This window comes from Ochotona princeps, chromosome 5, assembly GCF_030435755.1.
Source record: "Ochotona princeps isolate mOchPri1 chromosome 5, mOchPri1.hap1, whole genome shotgun sequence".
Lineage (NCBI taxonomy): Eukaryota > Metazoa > Chordata > Mammalia > Lagomorpha > Ochotonidae > Ochotona > Ochotona princeps.
Window position 1 is genome coordinate 81425956 of NC_080836.1, and position 14629 is coordinate 81440584.

Sequence of the window (14629 nt, forward strand, 5' to 3'; positions counted from 1 at the left end):
CATTTTGCAATTATTCTCCAATGAGCATGTGCAGTATTGCTATTTAAACCAAATGATTGTCAAGTCGAGCGTAGTGGATGGGGGTGATTAGGCTCTCCAGGCATGGGGCTTCCATTGCATAGCTACTCCTGACTGTACTCAAGAAAAACATTTCAAGACTGCTGTTCTTGTCCTTGGTGGCTGTTTCTATTTTCATTATAATTTGCTGTTGCATAATAATGTTCCTTTTATGTGAGTCTTACCAACTCAACACACAGCTTAGCAGCAATTTTGATGCTCTTTATTCACTACAGAACATGGGATGGATACTCATCTCGAAAATGCAAAATTAGTGAAGATTACAAGTGTTGTCATTTTGTCTTGAAATTTTAGGTGTTCTCATGTGCAATGCTACAGACTCCCCAAGAAGTGTAAATCTAGTTAATCATTTGGGATTTAGAAATATGAATCTAATAACTTGAAAAATGTTCAAATTGAACAATGAGAACAATGAGATTTGCTAAAAGATAATTTGTCCAGAACTATTTACAATAGCAAAAATAAAAATAGATACATCTTTAACATCCAGTATAGAACAAGATATTTAAATAAATTATATCATGTTATACAGACTTGCTGTCAAATAGGATGCAGACATCAAAAATAATGCTTGAACAGATATTTCACTGATATTTCTGTCTCTGATAGAAGCTGGAATGAAAGAGAGGGAAATAAAATTATATACATGGATAGACAGTATCTTCTGTGTGTAAGAACAATGTATTTTCAGATAAAAGGCAGATGGTAATTGTGCTAAAATTACAACCAACTCGATTCAGGGCAGAGGAAAGGGTAAGGATTGTCCTTTCATTTTCTTCACTATTTTTTTGCTCCTTTTCCTTCTTTCCATATTTTCTAAATATTTTTACCTTAAACATGTTAATTCTATAACTGCAAATGCATTACCCTCATGAAATATTCACAAGACCATTTCTTCACTAAGTAAGTACAAAATGTTCTTAAATATCATAGTAGCTTTTTTTTGCCTCTTTATCTATTGCAGCTAAAATCCCATCAGTTAGTACTTGACCTGCATATTTATTCAAATGTATCCAAAGGCTCATTTTTCTACTAAACATTTCATGAATTTCAGTTTACCAAAAAAACACAAAGTACAATAATCTTCCCATTTGGTCAGAGAAGTATATATGCATTATGCATAGAAATGGGCAATTTCTAAATTTATTGGTTAGATTTTCCTTTTTGAAGTATATTGTTCTAATATTTACTTGAATTAGGTATCAGTGTTTCTGCGGTTTATTTATTTGTGTTTGCATATCATAGAAAAATGATAAACATTGTTAATATAACAGATTTTCACTCAGTTCCCAGCCCATTTCCTTTTTTTTTTTTTTTTTTTGCATATTGGTTGGACCTTGTTATCTAATGCAGTCCTTTGAGAGAAACAAACTCATACGCTTCTGTAGCTGTTAGCTGGAGAAGCCAAGTATTGGTTCTTGCAATGTTCAGATGCCTTTTTCATTCCTTTCTGTGGTGATACTGTTAGGGCATTCTAGTACAATTGAAATGGGAATTCATCAGCTGCAGTTCACACTAAAAAAAAAAAAAAGTACATCCAGGCTTTTGTATTCAAGGGTTGCGCATACTTCAATTCAGATCAAGAATACCTAGGAAAACATTGTTGTATCTCTAACGCAAGTATACAGAATTATTTTTCTTGTGATTATTTCCTAAAAAGTGCGTTGCAATGACCATTCACATAGAATTTACATTATATCAGGTATTAGGAGTAAGCCAGAGATTTCACATATGCAGTAGGATACCAGCAAGTAGATTACATGCAAATGATATGCCATTTTATATAAGACACGTGAGCTGATTCAGTGGACTTGGTTATCCACAAGGGTCTTACGAAGAATCCCTCCGGGGATAACAAAGATTGACTTAACTCATGTTTCTGTTCTATTGAGTGGACACCTGTGATAAGAAATATTCACTAATCTATGGGAAAGATAAAAACAGCTGCCGTCCTTGTTCCCATCATGTTTGTGAAAGTACATTTTGTGAAATTTTTCCCCCATTTTAGGGCTCAATACACAATCAATGTGTGGAAGACGAAGAGAAGAAGAGTGAAAAAGAGCCTCTTAATTTCTTTTTTTTCAGTTTTACTTTTTTTATTATCATCATTTTATGATACAGTTCAATAGACACTGGGATTTCCCTTATCCCCTCCCCAAGTCCCTCCCTCCTCACTGAGTTCCCCTATATCATTACTATAGTATAGTTCTTCATACACAGTCATATATGTCCGTCACTGCGGGCATGGACAATGGCAGAGAGTCCAGCGTCCTATTGTCAAGATATAGTAAACAGTTTCATTGGGAGTGCATCATTGTCTGGAAGTGGAAATGCATACTACATTGTATCCTCACATCTGGATATGATACGCTCCATTACACAGTTATTATACATTCCCTTAAATAAAAAACTGCAATACAAAATCAACAACAGGAAGAAAAATAGAAATTTAGAATGCCATGAAGTTAAATAACATGCTACTGAATGACTAATGTTTCACTGAAGAAATGAAAAAGAAATCAAGAACCTTCTTGAAGAAGATGATGCTACTGCATGATCTGTCCCCTATGCTTAAAAAGTCTAAATTCTTTTTTGTAATTTATTAATGTTGATGCTCGTTTTTGTTGCATCACAAAATAGAAGTATGTGATTTTAAAAATAAGCTAATAAATATTTTACACTTGTTTTCTATGGTGTAATTGTAGACATAAGAAAGTCTGTGGAAAACAAACAAAAAAATTTGGATGATAATATTTATCTAAGGATTGCCACAAGGATCAAATGAGTACATCAATAGATGTCAGATTCTTAGAAGAGCTTTGGTGTACCTAATTGCTAGCCAGTTGTTGCCAGCTGTGTTTGCATTTGAAATTCTCCCTTTCTTGACTTCTATACACTCTGAGAAACATTTAATTAGTAGTTATCCAGGCATAAGTTCATCATATTTATTTTTTGTGTTGCAAATATTTATTTATTGGAAATGTAGAATCACAGAGAGAGGGGGAGAATAGGGAGAGTGAGAAGAGAGAGAGAGAGAGAGAGAGAGAGAGAGACCAACCTTGCTATTGCCTGGTTCACTTTCCGTATGGCCATTAAGGCAGAAGACTGGACACAGTTGACCATGAGACAAAATCTCCATCTGTGTCCCCTGTGAGTGGCAAAGACCTAAATACTTAGACTTACTGCCTATTCATTCACAGGTGCACTAGCAGAGAGCTGGATCATCACATCTTGTTATGTAAAGCTAAGTTATTTTGCTTTTCACATTGTTTATGTTTTATTGTGCAGTGCATTTTTAGCTCTCAAAGACCAATACTTTATATTATGCTAACTTATTATTACTTTTGCATAAAGTCACAAGGTACATATTTGCTCAGTTGTTGAATGGGTTAAATAAGAAAACAATACAAGGTGCTTTGACCACTGACTAGTATATAGTGCTCAATAAGGCTAATTAGTGTTGTTACCAGCTATCCAGCTATGTATCTTTGCTTAGTTCATAAAGACACAAAATGTACTTCTAAAAATTACTGTATCAATTTACTTTTTGTGAATTTCACACTAAGGGAATCTGTATTTTCTTTAAAAAATGATACTAGTCTTGTAAAGCAATCAGTCTCAACACATCATTTGCACTAATGCATTTATACTTATGCTGAAATTTCTCACTCCAATGCACCCTGTCTCACTAAAAACTACAACGACTGGTAAATATTAGAAATGAATTTCTGAAACACATGAGGAAACAACAGTTACAATTTCAGTAGCATTTTCCCTTTACATCTCCTTTTAAACCTGTTTTGATTTTTAACTAATCATTTAAACAGTCATTTCTCTTGAGATATTCATTTGAACATGTTAAATAAGTTAAAATCCATTCAACCATGTAATAAAACATTACATGTTTGGGGACAAAGAACTTCTATTAAATTCAAATTAACAATAATAGATGTAGTGGAACTGCATGGAGAACTTGACTTCCATCAGAGTAGCTCATTATGGTATATGATGCTAAATGAACCAGATTAAAAAGCTTACTATGTGGTGATCCAGTTATTGGGCTTAGGTGGTTATGAATGAAATTTGAGTTATTTCTCATTCTATCATAATATTTTGTAATTTGATGCTTTTGGTGAATAATATCATAAATATGGCTAACTTATCACCTGTACAATTTTTATTTTTATATCATTACAGATCAATAAGGTGTTGTTTTGAACTGTAGTATCTTGATATTTATTAATGATTTATTAGGTACAATTAATGCATTCACTGTTAAACATGCAATAGCTTATGTAACTACCGTAAGAATCCTTTGAGAAAGTACTTTCATTATTCTCACTTTGCAAATAAAGAAATAAAGTATTAGGAAAAGAGAAGAAACAACACTATGAATATTCAAAAAATGTGGGGAAGCAGGTAAAAATTATGGCAATATTACTAATTAGACACTTACATATTTCTTTGCAAGTTGGAATCATTACATAAAAGCTTGCACTCCAACATCTTTCAAAGCTCACTTCCAAGTATCATTAATATGGTAATCACTGTATAAAACCTTCTGGGTGAATCAGTTATCAGTTAGTATGCTGTCGCACCGGAAATACAATCCCACTTCTGCTTCAGAAAAGCCTTTTACTAGGACACTAGAGCATGCATCAAACATCTGTGTGGCTTAGACATAGAGTGCTAGCTCTAGGGTTTACCAGCTCTGTGACTCTCACCAAGAGACTTAATTCTTCTTGACCTCAGAGTCCTCACTTGCAAAATGTAGCAACAATCTGCAGGATTGTATCAAGAATGAAATTACATACTGTGATGAGTGTGGGCTCTTCAGTTTTAGCATAATCTCTGGCATAGAGAAGGAACTGAATAATTTTATCAAATCATTAAAAGATAAACCATAAACAGACAATTGGTGTAAACCTGCCTATATTAAAGATGTTTAATGATTAATTAATAGCCTTCTAAAACCAAGAGAACTAGGCCTAGACGAGTTCCCTGCTAAATTCTACTGAACATAAGAATTTATGGGCCCGGCGCAATAGCATAGTGGTTGAAGTCCTCGCCTTGCAGCGCCGGGATCCCATATGGTTGCTGGTTCTAATCCTGGCATCCCTGCTTCCCATCCAGCTCCCTGCTTGTGGCCTGGGACAGCAGTTGGGGACAGCCCAAATCCTTGGGACTCTGCACCCACGAGGGAGACCCGAAACTTTTGGATTGGCTTGACTCCAGCCATTGCGCTCACTTGGGGAGTGAACCATCAGACAGAAGCTCTTCCTCTCTGTCTCTCCTCCTCTCCGTATATCTGCCTTTCCAATAAAAATAAATTAATCTCATAAAAAAAGAATGTACACAAATTCCATATATCTCTTGGAGAAGACAGAAGCAGAGAGAATTATGTCCTAACCCATGCTGAAAGGACAGCTGTATTTCAAATCAAAATCAGACAAAAAAAACTGGCAGAAAGATAATTATAGACCACTATCATCAACATAGACACAAAAATTCTCGACAAAATACTAGCAAAGCAAATCCAGCAAAATACGTACAAAAAAGTTATAATGCACAACCAAGTGAGGTTTATCCCAACTATGCAAAGCTGCTTGAGCATTCAAAAATCAATTAATGTTATCCATCACAAGAAAAGCCAGATGATTACGCCAATGAACAGTAAACATGTTTGACAAAATCCAAGATTCACATATGATTTTAAAAAAATGAAGAATACTGCTTCAACTTGATAAAGAATAGCTCCAAAGAATCAGTAGCTAACATCTACTTAATGGTGAGAACTTACAAATATTCCCACTAGCTCAGTCAAGGTAAGAAAGTCTGTCTTCACTACTGCTTTTCAACATTGTATTGGAAGGTTTAGCTAGTATAATAGAACAAGAAACAGGAATCATAAGTATACAGATTGCTCAATGATAAATAAAAATGACTTTTTAAAGTTTGCAGATGACATGATTGTGTACATAAAATATATAATAAACAAAATCTCCTGGAACTAACAATCAATTATAGTAATGTTATAAAATGTAGGATGAACACATTAAAGTCACTCCATTTTCTGTGTACTAGCAATAAAGAAGTGTTGTGTTTTTGTGTAAACAATGTATTCTTTTTTAACATTTTTTTATTATTATTATTATTATTATTATTATTATTATTATTATTATTATCATTTTATGATACAGTTCTGTAGGCTCCTGGCATTTCCCTTATCCCCTCCCCAATTCCCTCCCCCACCTAGTTCCTCTATCATTACTAAAATATAGTTCTTCATACACAGTCATATGTCCATCATTGCGGGCATGGACAGTGGCAGAGAGTCCAGCATCCTATTGTCAAGATATAGTACACAGTTTCATTGTAAGTCCATCTGTATCTGGAAGTAGAAATGCATGCCACATTGTATCCTCACATCTGGATGTTAGTCTCCATTTCACAGCTACTGTACATCCCCTTAAATGAAAAATCATAATACAAAATCAACAATAAAAAGAAAAATAGAAATTTACAATGCCATAAACTTAAATGACATGTTACTAGATATAACAGTCTCTATTACACAGCTACTATACATCTCCTTAAATGAAAAGCCACAAAACAAAATCAACATCAGGGAGAAAAAAGAAATTAACAACACCATGAAGTTAAATAACATGCTACTAAATGACCAACGTGTAGCTGAAGAAATGAAAATCAAGAACCTTCTTGCAGAAAATGATGCTACTGTGTGATCTAGGAGTCATTGAATGATTCAATCAGAAGAAAGTGTTTTGAAGAGATGAAACTAACAGAAAACAACAAAACCCATGCAAGTATTCTCTTTTTTAATCTAGCAGATGGAAGATCTACTCTTTTAAAAAAAAATATTTATTTGTAATTTTATTTGAAAGGTAGATTTACAGAGAGATGGAAAGAAAGCGGTATGTTTCATCTGCTGATTCACTACCCACATGGTGGTGACACCCATAGCTGAGTCTATACAAACCTAAGTGCCACAAGCAGAATTTTAAATATAAAGCATGTCACTATTTATATTCTCACGCACAGAATGAAGGATCTATATAGAGAAAACCAAAATCCTAATGAAAGACATAAAAGAAGAACTGGGGGCTGGCACGATGGCTCAACTGGCTCATCCTCCACCTCCAAGTGCTGGGATCCCATAGGATCCCATATATATTTTTTTAATAACTAAATGGAGATATAGTCTCTGTTTACAAACTGACTCAACATTGCTGAGATGTCAGTTCCTCACAAAACTTTTCTATGGATTCAGCACAATCATAATTAAAATCCTAGTAAAACTTCTGTGATTAAAGACAAATTGATTTTAAAGTGTAATGGAGAAACAAAAGATCTATTTGTAAGTAGAAGAATAAAGTCAGCAAACTGACACTTCCTAATTTCAATACTTAATATAAAGCTAAAGAAATCAAGACAGTGTAGTATCAGCAAATGAACAGCCAAACAGACCAATGAAAGAAAATAGGAAGCTAACAAATAAAGTCACATAGATGTAATTAAATAATCTTTGACAAAAGAACAAAGATAGTAAAATGAGGGAAAAACCTATCAAACAGAAACTATCTAGAGTGATTTCAACAAATATACATCCATTCACAAAAAAACACAGTGAATTTAGACCCAGACATTGTACCCTTCACAAATGTTATCTTAAAACATATCATAGTGCTAAATGCAAAGTGCAAAACCATAAAACTCAAGGAGATAACTCAGAAGAAAAGTTCAATGGCATCGAGTATGGTGATGATTTTTAAGACACAATATAGAAAGGACAATCCATATATAACCGATAAGCTGAGCTTATTAACTTGTACTCTGTGAAAACAAAAAGTCAAGAAAATGAAAAGACCAGATATGAACTAAGATACCATACTTACAAAATACACATCCGAGGTTATTACCTAAAATATGCCTTATATGGAGAGTTATTTCAGCTCTTAAAACTCCACAATAAGTAAAAGAACAGCCTGATTCACAAATGCGCAAAAGACTTGAACAGAACACTCAGCAATGATAATAATAACAACCACGACAAAATAGATAGGCAAATCAGCATATGAAACAATGTTTTACACTATCTGTTTCCAGGGAATTTTGAATGAACCAGTTAAGATGGCCAAAAGCCAAAACACTGGCAACACCAAAGGCTGATGACAAAGTAACAGAACTCCTTCACTCCTTGGCATTATTGCTGAGAAAAGGGCTGCAAGATGGTACAATTATTCTGGAAAACCACTGACAATGTGATGCAAAATTAAACACACTTTTCCTACATGATGCAGCAATTCAACCTTTTAGTACTTACCCAAATGAATTAAAAATATGTCCACACCAAAACCTACACATGGATGTTTGCAACTAGTTGGAAAGTTTTTAACTATTTGTAACCTCCAAAAGGTCCAATGTCGCATCAATAGGTGATATACGATAGTGAATAGAACATTATACAATAGTAATAAAGAGGTGAATGAGCAAGACATGGTAGAATATGGTGAAACTTGACGCACATTGTTAAAAGTAGCCAATCTAGAAGGAAACACATTATATAATTCTTGAAAAGGTGAAATGATGGAAACAGTAAAATTTTAAGTAGCTGCTAGCAGTGAGATGGAGAGAAGGATGAATTAGTAGAATACGGAGGATATTTATGGCCATAAAGCTAGTCAATATAATTCACTAATGGTAGATATGTGTCATCAAGAATTGTTCCAAACACACAGAATATACAACTCTAAGAATAAGCGCACTGTGAACTATGCATTTGGATGATGTATCCACGTGGGTTCATTGGTTGTAATGAATGTATCATTATTGTAAGAGGGGTGTCTGTTGTCAGCAGCGTCGTGTCTAAGGGACAGGCAGATGAGGGCATCTCATGGGAACTTTCCCCTTAGTTGTCCTGTAAACCAAAAACCATTAAAAAATGATGAATATTTTTAAAAAGACAACTCCTTGCATAACAATCAGTTCTCACTATTACACTTAGCTCCATGGTTAATATCGCAAGCCCTTTGGTCAGAGTGTCAAGGTTTAAATACAATAACACTTTCGTTATGAGACAGCTTCCTCATTTCTGAAATAGATATGTGTACCTATCTCAGTTTTAGAAGTAAAATGAGACTTAAATTGCTTAGAACACTGCATGTGTCAAATGAGTTCCAGTTCAATAAATCTTAGCTATTATTCTTTTACAAATTTCAAAGTTTTTTTTTAAATCTACAATATGATATTGAATTATCTGAGCCTATCTGAAAGGCTAGAATAACATTCTTTCCCTACACTTGTGTCTTCCAAATTTTGTGCACTCTGCTTTCTACTGTTTTTTGTTTGTTTGTTTTCACCAACCTACCTTCTTCCCTGTTCAGATTTGTGCCACAAGATGGGCAAGAGGATGTGGACAAGCCACTGAGTTCATGGAGGACTCTGGAGAATTATTCCTATGACAAATATCACTCCATGACAGAGGTAAGCAAAAACAAATGGGAGAAGGTTGGTGATGACCAATAGTTCATTGTTAATATCAATGGGCTGAAAGGTCTTCAATTCTGGAATTATTTGCCTGTACACTGAATTCAAGGGATTTCCAAGCATCAGCATCACCCCTGCCACTACCAACCAAACTACAAAATCTGGTGACATGGAACAAAAATCAAAATTAACAATACAAAAAAGAGAAAAGAACATCCCACAGGTCCTGTTTCCTCTTTTGTGGAATAGGAAAAGTAGTATCTGTCTTGCAGCACTGTTATGAAAGCAAATGCAAAACTGTATTATTCTTGATTAAGCAATGAATATGTCACAGATATTGCTGCTACAAACTCTTCTTAGCCTCTCATCCAAGACTTTAGGCATCTTAGCATAATCAGGTCTCCAGGTCTCTTGTCCTAAGCATGTTATAGATGCACACAGGACACATATATAAAGTCAACAAATTGAACTGTAAATACTAAGTATTGTTGTTACAATAGTACATTTCATTTATGGATGCCTTATGTTGAGTGTCAACTACAATTTTGAAAATTTTAAGTGGTATATTTGTTGTCCAAAATTAACTATTCCACAATTTGTGATCGTTATTATTCAGGGATATCAACTGTTTAGAAATTGAGTGTGAGAGTCATTCTGCAATACGTTGGTAAAATTTTCTTACTGAATTATTCTGAGAGAACCCTAAGTTGTGGACTTCTAGGACAAGAAGTAAGACTTTCCAAGCCTGGTGCAAGATGTGTACTTCAATCAGAATTTACTCAGATCTACACAGTTGACCTGAAACAATTAGTTTGGGCTTCTTTTACAAATTTATGTTTGTATTTTCTGGAAAGGAAAAGACAAATCTTTCCTAACCTTAGAATCATGGACATCAGCAGAAGATCTTGTTGCAACCCATAAAGACAGAAGAACTTGCAAACTAAGACTGAACTGAACTTTCTCTGGCATGATTGTGTGCCGCATGAAAGCTAAATTTGGTGGGCATGTGAATCATGTGTTGCTGCACAGTGTTTCCAAAGTATGATTGTTGCATTATTAGAATGTTTATGTATTTATAAAGTTGAACCAAATGCCCCAAGGCTTGGTGGTAGAGCAGATTATTAAAGAAAAGAGAATTAAGGGAAGGAGATCGATCATTGCTTTAGTTTTCTGTTTTGTTTAGTACACAGCAATCACTATCTCAAACAAAGAGTTCAGAGTTCAATATATTAGCGAAGAAAAAGTTACCTTAATCAGAGCTGGGCCAGCAATCTTCCTATTGATATCTAATATTCCCTGACTGTTTCAGATCTACCAGTGGATGTACCAGATAGGTGAGAGGTACACAGACATGGTGACGCAGCATTTCCTAGGAATGACCTATGAAAGTCGACCCATGTATTATCTGAAGGTGAGTGAGAAGGCTAGGAATTATCATGTGGGAAAAGAAAGCCTCCTTCCCCCAATCTGAGGCTATCTGTCTCCTACTCAACACTTCAATCAGAAACATGGAAAAGGCTAAAAGAGCCAGTGCAGAAAGACTTCACCTTTTCTCTTCCAAACTGGGTTCTTGAAATTAAAACGTAAAAATCTTGAAGAATCAAGTTTTGGAGTAGAAAATTGGGTGACTGGGTGTGGCCATGAGCGTAAGACCTAGAAATGGCAGTGGTCGATTGTCAACCCACACTTCAGCCAAAACCAGTTCATTTTCCACTGCTATTTTGCATTTTTGGTTGTTTTGTAAAAAAAATTGTTTAAGAGATTTCTCCTGTTTCTTTTTTTTTTTTTAAGAGACTTACTTGCTTATTTGAAAGGCAGAATTAGAGAGAGGAATCTTCATAATAAACCAGTTCACTCCACAAATGGCCACAATGACCAGAGCTGAGCCAGGCCAATATTAGGAGCTTCACCCTAGTTTTTCCATATAGGTGCAGAGACCCAATTGGACCATCTTCAGTGCTTTCCCAGGTGCTCCCAGGGAGGGAGGGACGCTCAGCAAGCTTCAGGGACCATCTCATACAGAAAGTTATTATTATTTTTTTTACCAGCAAGGGTGCCTGTAGCCAGGCCATGTGGCTGCCTTGGGGGAGGGGCGCTTGCGTTGGGCATTTAGGACCGCCTGCTTGGCGGCTTTTCTAATCAGCGCAGGTGTGTACAGCTGAGCACACTGGCTCTTGCAGGGGAGGGATGCTCAGCGGGCTTTTGGGACCACCCCATCCTGGAAGATACTGTTATTTTTTTTTTGACCCACATGGGTGCCTTTAGCCAAGCCGTGTGGCTCCCCGCGGAAGAGCTTGGGCAGTCTGGGCTCAAAGACCCTGGTGAAGTCCCTCAGGTCTCCCAGCAGCACACTGCTTTTCCAAGCTATTAACAGGAACGTGGATCAGAAGAGATACAGCTGGGACTTGAACTGTGCATGTATGGGATGCCAGCATCACAAGTGGCTGCTTAACCGGCTAATCCACAATGCTGACCCCTCCAATAAAAGGTTTAAATACCACAGAAGCTTTTATTTTTGACTCCTTTACCTTGTGGCTGCAGAAACAAAGACTCGGGGGAATGAGGTGGCTTCTTCACTGTTACAAAGCCAGATAGTGGCATTCACAGAGGAAAAAAGCAGATTTTCAGGTGCCTTTTCCTCTTTTGCATGTCAGTGAATTAAATAATCAAATAAGTATTTTTCCACAAGCCTAGGACTTCTAGACTCCCAAAACAGGGATTTTTCTAACCTGGCTGAACATTAAAATCACCTCGAGAGTTCTCATAGTCCTGATGTTTCGCCCCTGCCTACAGAGACGGGGCTTTAATTGTTTCAGATGCTTTGAAAGCTCTCCAAGTGACCCTAATGTGAAGCCAGAGTTGACGAACCTACACCAAACCAGTAGCTTCCGTTGGGGTGAAGCAGCCCCTAGAAACTTGTTAGACATGCCTATTCTCATGCCCCACTGCTGTTCTACTGAGTCAGAAACCCCAAGGCTGGGGCAAGTGATCTGCTTTAATCTGATTTTTAAATACAAAATTATTTATATTGGAAAGAGTTCGCCTCCATTTGCTGATTCACTCAGCAATGCTCTCAATAGTAGAGGCAGAGTGAGGCTGAAGCGGGGAGTGTGGAACTCAATCCAAGTCTCTCACGGGGGTGGAAGGAACATAATTTCTCCCATTTCAGTAGCAGAAACCCCATCACTGCTGTCCCCTGGTTCTGCTTTAAGGGAGGTTGGGGTCAAGGGCTGGAGCTGAGTGTGGAATGTAGACACTCCAATGTGAGATATAGGCATTTTAACACACTTCTCGCAAGTTCCCATGTGCTGTTGACACTGCCTTTCCAGGATCACTCTTTTTTTGAGGGGGGGGGGGGTTCTACTGCATTTTATTTTATAACATCATTTCATAGGCTCTAATGTTCCCCGAATCCCTCCCCTTGCCCTGCACCCCCATGGTGGATTGCTCCACCTTATTGCAGTATTACAGTTCAATTCCAGTCTTGTTTCTTTCATTGCAAGCATGTTCCATGCATAGAGTCCAGCATCTCATTGTCCAGCTCAATTCCACAGTTTCTTGGGAAGACCAACTCTGGTCTTAAAGGCATAGCTCGCAGAATATTGTTCCGAGCAAATAAAAGCCATAACATAGCATCAACAACAGTTTCCAACATTATGGGATTAATTGACATTGTATTGAGTGACTGATATGTTAGAAAATGCAGGTTCTTAACCACATTCTAGGATCACTCCTTAAAAATCATGTTAGTCTTGCACAGACAACAAGCATTACTTAGTCCACTGCCCTGTCGCTATTCAATGTAGACATGTTCGTTTCAGAGTACAGCTCAATATTTGAGTTATTGACAACTGCAAATAATTAATTGGCTCAGAAAGCATATTTATCCAGGGATTAAATGAATGATTGGCTGATATATTAAGCATGGGGTCTCTGTCTGCTTGATTTAACTAGTGTGTCAAAATCCAAGCAAAGTCAGCTAAAAATATATCTAAGCATTCTTCGCTCCAGTTATATTATAAATAATAGAAGGAGTATATAATAAGGAGGAAATAAAAATTAATACATATATATTCCTAAGAAGATAACTACAAGGAAAAAATTAAGAGTTAGATTCGGGATTGTTCTTGTAGTATGAGAACTAGGTAAGGCTAAAAGGAGGATTTTTAAAACTATGATTGATCTAGTGCAACATTTATCTCAAATTTGAAGGTTCTCATGGGGAGGGGAGAGCGTCTTTTCCAGTCCAGCTCTCCATGGCTTTCACAAAGGACGCTGGTCTAGGCCATCACCAACTCCAAAACAGATGGGACTAGGAAATCAATATGTGTTCACAGACTCTTCTCCACCAAAAAGAACCCACAATTGCTGCATTAATTCCTTTATCCAGACAACTTTGATAGAGATCTCCTTTGCTGGAATGGACTTGCAAAAATATTCAAGAGTAGTAAGTGGGATGGGGAGAGAAGACAAACAAGACAAAGGACTAGACAGAGTGGGGTCATCTGTGAGGGAAGAAGACTGTAGTATGTATTGCAAGATACCACATATTTGGACTGACTCATGGTTTCAAGTTTATGTGAAGAATGGGATTCATTTTTAAATATCTGTGATTCTTGTGTACTTTATGCTCTGAGGAATTCCATGTGTAAAGGCTTTATAAGCTTTTTACAGATTTACCCTCTTATCTTGTGACTTGGTGTTTATACTCCTAGTTAAGGAATAATGTAAAGTATAAGGAAGACCAGTCTGTGGGTGGATGCCACAGGATGTCAGTGCTCTTTAAACACCATCAAGGTCACTGGCAAGAGAATCAGTGGGGCAACATGCTATGTTGTAGCTGACTGCATCAATATCCTTACCTCTTTGTGATCACAAAGTGAGAAAGAGCCCTTTAGGGAAGTAAATACAAAAACTGATATTTTCACATAAGAATAATTGGTAATTGATCATGGATTGCCATCCCCACACCCCCAGATAAGTCAACCATCCAATAACCCCAAGAAGAGCATTTGGATGGATGTGGAATTCATGCCAGGGAAAG

The 14629-nt window shown here is 36.5% G+C and overlaps 1 protein-coding gene across 1 annotated transcript in view; it reads left to right on the top strand.

Moving 5' to 3' along the window:
• CPO (carboxypeptidase O) overlaps positions 1–14629 on the top strand; it is a 46727-nt gene that overhangs the window by 18861 nt on the left and 13237 nt on the right. The window contains exons 2-3 of the mRNA XM_058664288.1: positions 9483–9582; positions 10895–10996. Of these exons, the coding sequence (XP_058520271.1) occupies positions 9483–9582; positions 10895–10996 (202 nt within the window). The remainder of the gene's footprint in view (positions 1–9482; positions 9583–10894; positions 10997–14629) is intronic.